This window comes from Arachis ipaensis, chromosome B09 (assembly GCF_000816755.2).
Source record: "Arachis ipaensis cultivar K30076 chromosome B09, Araip1.1, whole genome shotgun sequence".
NCBI classification, from domain to species: domain Eukaryota; kingdom Viridiplantae; phylum Streptophyta; class Magnoliopsida; order Fabales; family Fabaceae; genus Arachis; species Arachis ipaensis.
This window is the reverse complement of record NC_029793.2, coordinates 2,310,697-2,320,287: the sequence shown is the minus strand read 5'-3', so window position 1 is coordinate 2,320,287 and position 9,591 is coordinate 2,310,697. Positions and strand designations below refer to the sequence as shown.

General features: G+C 29.4%; 1 protein-coding gene across 1 annotated transcript in view; it reads right to left on the bottom strand.

The window, feature by feature from the left end:
• LOC107617806 (pleiotropic drug resistance protein 1-like) overlaps positions 1 to 8,256 on the bottom strand; it is an 18,728-nt gene extending 10,472 nt beyond the window's left edge. The window contains exons 1-12 of the mRNA XM_016319676.2: positions 7,570 to 8,256; positions 6,203 to 6,323; positions 5,903 to 6,076; positions 5,067 to 5,226; positions 4,689 to 4,765; positions 4,530 to 4,583; positions 3,810 to 4,202; positions 2,432 to 2,713; positions 1,713 to 2,029; positions 1,429 to 1,589; positions 656 to 759; positions 370 to 526 (exon numbers count right to left, since the gene is read on the bottom strand). Of these exons, the coding sequence (XP_016175162.1) occupies positions 370 to 526; positions 656 to 759; positions 1,429 to 1,589; positions 1,713 to 2,029; positions 2,432 to 2,713; positions 3,810 to 4,202; positions 4,530 to 4,583; positions 4,689 to 4,765; positions 5,067 to 5,226; positions 5,903 to 6,076; positions 6,203 to 6,323; positions 7,570 to 7,898 (2,329 nt within the window). The 5' untranslated portion in view covers positions 7,899 to 8,256. The remainder of the gene's footprint in view (positions 1 to 369; positions 527 to 655; positions 760 to 1,428; positions 1,590 to 1,712; positions 2,030 to 2,431; positions 2,714 to 3,809; positions 4,203 to 4,529; positions 4,584 to 4,688; positions 4,766 to 5,066; positions 5,227 to 5,902; positions 6,077 to 6,202; positions 6,324 to 7,569) is intronic.

Sequence of the window (9,591 nt, the reverse complement as noted above, 5' to 3'; positions counted from 1 at the left end):
ATTTTTCCATTAATTAAAGAATGCAAAGTAAAATAATTTTAATTTATTTTGAGTTGGTTTTTCAAACACTAATTATAAAAAAAAATTAAGAGAAAAACCCAAAATAGCCTCTAACAATTACCTCGAGACAACGAGGCTCTTAAAAAAAAAATCCAACCCGACCCCTAACAATTATCTCGAAATGACAACGAGGTCTCTGTGCCAAAAAAAAAGTTAATATTATTTTTTTTGGCACAGGGACTAATCAGTCCCAAAAAATGATTAGGGATCGAATTGGGATTTTTTTTTTTTTGCCTCATTGTCCTTTCGAAATAATTGTTAGGGCCGAATGGGGGTATTCACTCAAAAATTAAGGGTTTTGATACTCACAATTGAGGAATGTAAGAGCCAGGGTGTATACAATGTTGAAAATGAATGTAAATCCAATTAATGCCCCAACTCCAATCCAATACCAATAAGCTTTTGTGAAGAATCCACGAGCCTCTAGTGATTGAACTCCAAGTGTCTTGTTTGAGTTAGGGGTGAACTATATATAATTGAAGAGAAAATGATGATGAATTAGGCATCAAATTAAATTCATTATTTCTAAACTAATAGTATTATTAGTAGTAGATAGTTTACAATAGTAGTTCAAGAAATCATGATCGATCATCACCTTGTTCCAACTATTTCCAAGGAATTCATTAACCACTATAGCATTTTGAGCATACATCATTGGTGAAATCCAAAAACCCCAAATCCACCCGTCATTGATGTCCTCTGTTACATTAATCAAACAAATCAAAGAATCATCAATAACAAATTGAACTTAAAAACGGGTCCATGACATATATATTATTGACATGAATATAAGTAAAATATTATGTTTAAAATAATTATAATAGTACTTATCTTGATATGTCAAATAATTTCTTATGCTAAAAATAAAATACTAATGATAAATATTACTTTTGAAGCCTGTTCCAAAAGTATATATAAGTAAAAAATTGACGCTTAAATGAAATAAATTAGTACAATATTCTTTTAATCTTAGGTATATTTAAATACTTCTACTTAAATTATGTTATTATAATTTTAATATTAAATTTTTTCTTTATACTTTTACAATATAACATCCCCATACTTGTACCCTACTTTTTTTTCAAAGGAATTCATGTGCCTAATTAATTTAAATAGTATAAGTATACGAAACAAATTTTTAATCCATTAATATTCGTGAGTTGTCTTTTTAACTCTCATTATTGTGATAATTTAGGATTTAGAATTTAAAATTTATGATTTAGCATTTAATGTAAAAATATAAGAGTTTAATTTTGATGTATTACTTACACAATCATTTAATTATATCTATTTTTTTGGATGATTATTCAAGCCGTTATTATAAAAAAAAAATTAATATAGTTAGTAAATATGTAAAACTAAACTTACTTCTTGAAAGAACAAAACCGCCCAATACAAAAACAGCAAGAAGTGCAAATGATCCAAATGTGTTAGCGACGATGAGATTCCTGCCTATTGCGGCGATTGCTCGGAATAAACTAGAAGCCATTTGGCTTGCCAGAAATAGCACCAGGTATTGCTTCAAGAATCTGCATAAACAACATAATGAAGCCTCATCACACCATAAATTAAAATTATATCATAATAAAAAAAATTAAAATTAAAATTTCAAAGATCCAAATAATAATGCCCACTTTAATGATATTTTTTACCTCCAAATATTTGGATCATATCCAATGACATAATATGTGAGAATTATCCAATCAGCAACTTCCAAAAGTGAAATTGGGATTTTAAGGATCCAATTAGGTATAGCATATGCCCATGGAGGGTAGAATAGATGATCCCTTTGCTTGTAGTACACAGGAAGCTTTGCAATCGTCATTGAAATCTCAGCCATTCCATTGAACATAACCATTACTACTGAGAAAAATAGAGCACCCGAATAAACTATTCCATCAATAACTGATTCTCGATGCATCTTAGTTCTTAGGAACAGTGTCATTTCAATTATGGCAATCAGGGTAAGCTGCCAAAAAATTAAAAAAGAAGAGTTAACATGAATGGAAATGACAAAACATGTATGAATGCCATATAATCATATATAAAATTAATGAATTTTATTTTGGTCCTAAAAAAATTTATGCTAGGGTAGTAGGGTGCAACATATTCATTGCTATTATAAGATAAGACATATTACAGTCTTTCGTTAAATTATACTTATTGAAAAAAATTTATATAATATTGTCAAAAGAATTTAATATTTATGCACTGTCAATAAAAAATAAAATTGTACATACATTTAATCATGTAATACTATATCAGTAAAAATAATTATTTTTTTTATTAATCATATGAATAATTATCTAAATAACGAATTAATTACACAATTGTATAAAAGAAATTAATACAAGTAAATAGAGGTGATCACCTGGAATAACTTGAAGATGTAAACAAAAGAGTTCCTTTTCATAAGTAAATACTCTCTTGAAAAATTAGCCTTTAACAACTCCTTCTTGCTGATGCCATACTTGTTAGTTGTCAATGCAGCTGGGTGATTCAAAGACTTGTCAAATGGAGTTGCAAGCTCATCCCCCATTCTTCTACCGACGTGGAACGACTGAAACGCTTCCACGAATTCAGTAACGGTTATAAATCTGTAAGGTTGATCTTTGCGTGCCCAATATTGTTCTTGATCCTTTTTAGAAGTTACCTATAACAAATGATATAAAACTTAGATATATAAAGACTTCTTGGTAATTATTTCATAATATACAGAAATAGTAAATAAAATTTCAGGACCTAATTTACTCAAAGCAAACTAAAATTTTAAAGTGGTTTTTGAGATTCACAGTATACCCTGATTTATTAGTTTTTGAGATACTAATTGCATTATTATTGTCTTCAAAATTGATCTCCGATCACTGTAGGAGTCCTTCGACTCCTTTCAACAGTGACTCAACAAACTAAGTGAAGCGAAGCACTCCAATTCCTCATTGGACACTGGTGAAGCGACGCAATTTGCTTTTGGTGCCCAATGAAAAGAGAAACGACGTTGTTTAATAAATGCAATGCGAGTACTGCTAGGGAGCCAATGGCCTAAGCGTACAATGTGTACAATGGGCTAAATCTTTTGTCCATGAATAAAATGAGCATCACTCATATTATCCAGAATAATCATCCGAATACAGGGATAATAAACATTTCATGTCATAAAACCACTCATTCCAAAAGTTTAAGCAGATTTTGGGGTTCACCAAGGATCGAACTCTTGATCTTTTGAATCTAGAACTCTAATACCATATCATGAAACCACTCATCCCAAAAGCATAACCTAACAAGACAATGTAACACTAATGGTCATATCTCTAATACTTTCTAAACATCCATTGTACACATTGTACGCTTAAGCCATTGGCTCCCTATACTTTCTCAATGCGAAAATCGTTTTAGATACCAATATATATCAAAACGACGTTGCATCTGATATCATTGGACATTGGACGTCAAAAGAAAATGTTATTTCGTCAGTGTCCAACGTGGTAATAATATTGATGTGCTAGTTTATCATTCCATTTGCCGAGGGATCGGAGAACCACTATAACGTCCAAAAATCAATCTCAAAGATAATAATAGTACAATTGAAATCTCAAGGACTAAATCAACACATAACATAATTTTTATAGACTATTTTAGAGATTTAGTTCCCGAAAATAACTAACATTTTTTTATCATGAGAGATATGAATATCAAATATTGGGTTAATTATTCGATAAAAGTAACCAAAATAGATAATTCGTTTGACTTACTTCTTGAAGGAAATCAGCAACAGCTTTTCTCTCAGGGCACTTGAAACCCACATACTCAAAAAAATCAAGAACATGTTCACGGGGTCCTTGGTAGACAATTTCACCATCAGAGATTAAAACAATGTCATCAAAAAGTTCGTAAGTTTCCGGTGCCGGTTGTAGCAACGAGATCAACGCAGTTCCATTAAGAATGTGAACATATTGCTTTAAAGAATTCACAATCTGAAAAGTAGTGGAGCTATCCAAACCAGTTGAGATTTCATCCATGAACAGAGCATTTGTTGGTCCAACTAGCATTTCTCCTGTCGTAACTCGTTTTCGTTGTCCTCCCGATATACCGCGCAACATCTCGTTCCCTACAATTGTATCGGCACAAATATCCAAACCCAAAATCTGCATTCATAACCTTGTAGTTAACACTTTATAGTATTTAATTGTTAAAAAAAATAAAAAATGCTATTCGAACGTCAAAATCAGTTACTAAAATCAGCATCAGTATATTTGTGTATAACTACATATGTATAGTTCAATTTATTTTTAATGTATAATTGTATTTCAATAGGTATTTTATATTGGTGACTAATTTTAGTAGCTAATTAGTGTGTACACGTAACATAATCGTAAAAAAAATACTGATGTCAAAACATAGATAAAAAAGTAAAAAGTAAAAAATGAAATTTTATATAGAACCAAAGAAACACTTATTTCTAGTGTTATTACCTTTAGTACATAATCTGTTACCAAGCTTGCTTCTTGTCCTCCGGTTGCAGTGGCCTAGTTTATTAGAAGAACCAAATGCCAAATATATTTTATATCCATTATATTAATTTCATATAAAAGCTTCTTTTTTTTTTATGTAATATATAGATTCTTTCTTACCTTCATGTAAACATCAATATCAACATCAGGTTTAATCTTTGCTTCTTTCTCTCTTCTAGACAACTCAGATAGCAAGTCTATCAAATGTGGATCACAAAAAGTTACAACCAATTATATATTATTTTTTTAACCACAATTAATACAAAGATATTGAAAAATAAAAATATATTTAGAGAATGACATGAAAAAAAAGAAAAATAATAAAATGTTTTTATTTTGAATAAAATTTGTCCTTTTTCTTTTTACCCTAAAAATCGGAGATAGTAAAATTAAAATAAATTTTTTTAAATCTTAATTTTACTTTTTTTAGTGAACACAAGTTAAAAAACTAATGTGATGAAGAAACAAACAACGTGTTACAAATTAAAATTAACTAACCATAACGTGATCCAACTCCTTGGCACCTTGCTGAAAAAGTCAACGTTTCTCTAACAGTCATTTCTCCAATATGAACATCATGTTGACTAATATATGCAGCAGTTCTTTGAGGTACGAACTCATTCATTTCATGTCCATTATAACTCACTTTTCCAGATACCTTTAGACCAAATATAATAATAGGCATCCAAATTAGATGGGAAAAAAATTAATTAATCAAAATATTACTTTTCTTATATATACCATGTTTAACTAAACCCTTTACAAAGGGTTTTGGTTTTGGAGCATTAGTGCTTAATAAAGAATTTAGTCCATACAATAATTACTAGGAAATTAAAGCATGAATTGATTTCGACTACGTTACATGTATACCAAAATCAGCACATGTTGAAATATAAATATACATTAAAAATAAATTAAATTACACATGTATTTATATACAAATATACTGATGACTGATTTTAGTGACTGATTTTGATATATAACTAGCATTTTTGAATTTATTTAGATAGTTTAATTTACTTACTGGAAACAACAACTAGGTCTTGTCCAATTAGTTGGGACTACATGAATCGAACAATGTTCATATGAATTTATTAATCCATTCTAAATAAATTAAATTTCTTAAAACTGAACATATATATAGTACTTCTCCAACAATTCAATGCATGTAATGAAGAACAAAATGATAAGATGCCTGTATTTTTATTTTTAAAAACTTATAAAAAATAGAAAAATAAAATTTTATATTTTGTGTTTATATTATCTTTTTTTTATAAAATTTTAAAAATAAAAAAATATTAAAAATATAAACTAAACACAATCTTAATTTTTACCTTGAGACTTGGATCAAGTTTTCCTGATAAAGCTAGAAGAAGAGTGGTTTTTCCAGAACTTGGAGGACCAAGAAGCAATGTCATCCTACGAGGTTTAATTATTCCACTAACATCTTTGAGGATAGTCAATTGTTTCTTTTTGCTTGGGAGAATGTGGAAAAAAGTCAAAACACTCTACAACACACAAGTGATAATTATTCAAGATTAATGTGTGACTAATTTCTTAACAAAAGAAACACTTAAGAAAATAATTAATTAAATAAAAAAACAACATTAATTAATCTTCCTAAGAAGTCTTACCTCAACTAGATTAGTAGCAAAGTTTATGAAAGTAGGCATTGCTCTACTCCCCACATAAGCTTCAGCCTCAACATTTAGGTGCTCAAATCGAACTTCAATCGTTGGAATGTCAATTCCAACTCTAAAATAAATAATACATATAACAATCAAACAAAAAATTATTAAAAAAAGAAAAGACATGACAAAGGGAGAGAGAAAATAGTCAACAAAAAAGGGAGAAATAATAAAACATTATGAGATAATTACTTAGTATATATGCAAATATCTTTTTATTAATAACCCATTTCATAATTTTTAAAAACTAAATAGCGGCAGTTTGTGTCCATCGCAAAACAACAAGAAAATCCTCTTTGAGTATAATGTGGCGGTTTAAAATTACTGTCATACAATCTGACACAAAATATCTTAACAGCAGTGATTATATCAACGGTTTATAAAAACTGCCGCAATAATTAATTCCCATGCTAAAGGATGTTGATTGAGAAACCGCTGGAGATTGGTTTTGCGGAAATTTATAATCGCCGCAAATAACAAAAAAACTGCTGCTATTATCTGTTTCTGTTGTAGTGTGATAATTTATAATTTTTAATGTAAAATTAAACCATATTCAGTATGGTAAATGATAGAAAAAATTATAATCTATAATTTTTAGTGTAAAAATTAAACCATATCCAGTATGGTAAATGATAGAAAAAATTATAGATAAAAGAATAAGAAAAATTAACCAATAATTAAATATTTTTTATTCTTATTTATATACATCTTTTTTGTATATTTTTTATTTTTAATAATAAAAATTGTTGATAAACAGCAAAAGAAGATAAATATTTGTCTTTTGCATTTTAAAAAAATGTACAGAAAACGTACAAAAAATTGTGCAAATATTATTTCTAATAAATTTAATAGTAAAACAAAATAAGAATCATGATGAAAGAAAATGCAAAGAGGAAAAATAAGACTAATTTACACCTCCCATGCAAATTAATTTAGAGGACCAAATTGAATACATACCCAAAAGGAATTAGCCATCTTACAGTTAACTCCATTCAGAATATTCCTATTATCCTTTCCAATTAGTGAAAACAGGGGAAATTGGAAAAATTTTGTATGCAATAGTTTGAGAATTTAATTTTGATACACCGTCAATATAAAGTAGTTTTACATAAATATTATTCAATTATGTAATGTCATATTAATAAAAATAATTACATTTCATATTAATCACGTGAATGATTATCCAAAAGAATAAATGTAATTGTACGACTGTATAAAACGTTTTACACTGCTAGTGCATCAAAATTAAACTCATTGTTGATGTCCTTACAAAAATATTAGAACAAAAAAGAGTAGAGATTTTGCAAAATTACCTATCAATCCTTTCTCGGAGCTTCAACAAGAAGTTCTCATTATCCTCTTCAGCAACCTTGATCAATCTATCTAGAAGCTTCTGCCTATCTTGGAACCCAAGCTCAGTGATGTCAATCTCATTAGACACACCTCTAGATGTGGTTAATAACCCTTTTCTCAAACGATTATATGTTGGTAACTTCTCAAGTGAGGCCCATTTAAGAGCTTCTTCATCATCTTCTTCTTCTCTTTCATTTGAGAAAACCTCTCTGCTTGTTCTGTTTCTCCAAAGTGTTGAACTTCTTGTTCTTAAAGTATTGCTTGCTCTGTATATATCACTTCCTTCCATTGATTATTCAAAGACAACAAACAACAAAGCTTGAAACTTTAGCTAAAACCCACCAAAACCCAGAAGGCTTTTTTCATTATTCAAGTCCTAAAGGGAATTAAAATCAATTACAAAGTGTGCTTTGACACCAATATATTATAAAAAAAAACTACAAAAGTGTTAACTAACTGATGATGACTCTAACGTGTAATTGCATGACTTATTAATTTCTATATTTCTAGTTACATGACGGTTGAGAAGAAAACAATTCAATTGTTGCCTAATTACTGTGTTGTGAGACCAATTTGGGATAATTAGTCGGCAAAAATGAATGCGAGTTATAAATACAAGAATTTATGAAATGGGTCATGTGAATTCTAAAGAATATTAAGAAACCTTTCGGCTAAGGTTTGATGAGAGAATTGCAATTGTGAAAGAAACCCAACTATTTGTGTCAGCAGGGGACCTCAGTCACAGTCTTTCTTACGTGGCAAGAAATTAAAATTAAGAATTAGCCAAGAAGTCCAACCAACCTTTTGTTTTTGATATTGAAGTGGCAATAGTATTTTTTAAAAATATAAATTGTTGGCGTGTTATTTTTAAATATGGAACCGTTTAATTAGAGAGATAGAAATTGGATTGTCGGATTTATTAGAGGTACAGAAATCAAACCGTCCGATTTGTGTTAAAAAAAATTTAAAAAATTTGAGGTACAGAAATCGGACCTTCTAATTTGTATACCTTCTACAATTTTAAAAAACACCAAAAATTATAATGTTAGAATATATTACTACTTTTATTTCTATCCCAAATTTTGCTCTTAAGTCTTAACATCTTTTAATAACAATAGTTTCAGAATATTTCTCCCTAAAACCCTAATTTAAAAGTTGACACATTAGCTTTCTTGTTTCGCTTTCACTTCAATAAGAACTTGCGTTCTTGACAAGACATAACCTATCAACTTAGCACACATTAAATCTAAGGAACTAAATACTAATTATAGTATACACAGATTAAATATTGGGCTGTGCTGCACTTCTCTAATTCAAAATTCAACTGCATCATTAAAAGAATCGGTTGCATGAACAATTACTTAATCCATTGTCCACGTGATTCACGAATCTTTTATGTGTATGTATTTACAAGATAAGGTTCAACTTTTGTATATATATTGTAGGGCTGTCAAACGGCTAACCCGGCCCATTTAGACCCGACTCGTTAAGCCTGTGGGTTAAACAGGCTGGCCCGTTTAAGCCGGTTTTATTTGCGGGCTAGAATCTTCTAGTCCGGACTGTTTATGGTCAGTCCGATGGGTTAAACGGGCCAACTCATTTATCATTTTATTTTATTTTTTGATGGGTCGGGTTTTCGGGTCAGATCGGGAGAAATATTAGCTAAAAGTGTTACTCTTTAAAAAATATGTAAAAAAAAAATTAAACAGACCAACCCGTTTAACCCGTCATTTTTTTCGGGTTAATCGGGCTCAACCCGTTTAGCCCAAAATTTAAACAGACTTAATTTTAGAGACAAAATCCACCCATTTAAACGGGTAAATGAATTGGCCCGATGGATTTAGTCCATTTTGACGGCCCTAATATATTGATGATAAAAAAAAACCTATATAAACATTTAAATTTATGTTCTTCTATCAATCATAAGTTAACTTATTTAACTATTGAATTTAATTTCATGTATTGACAATATATATTCATCT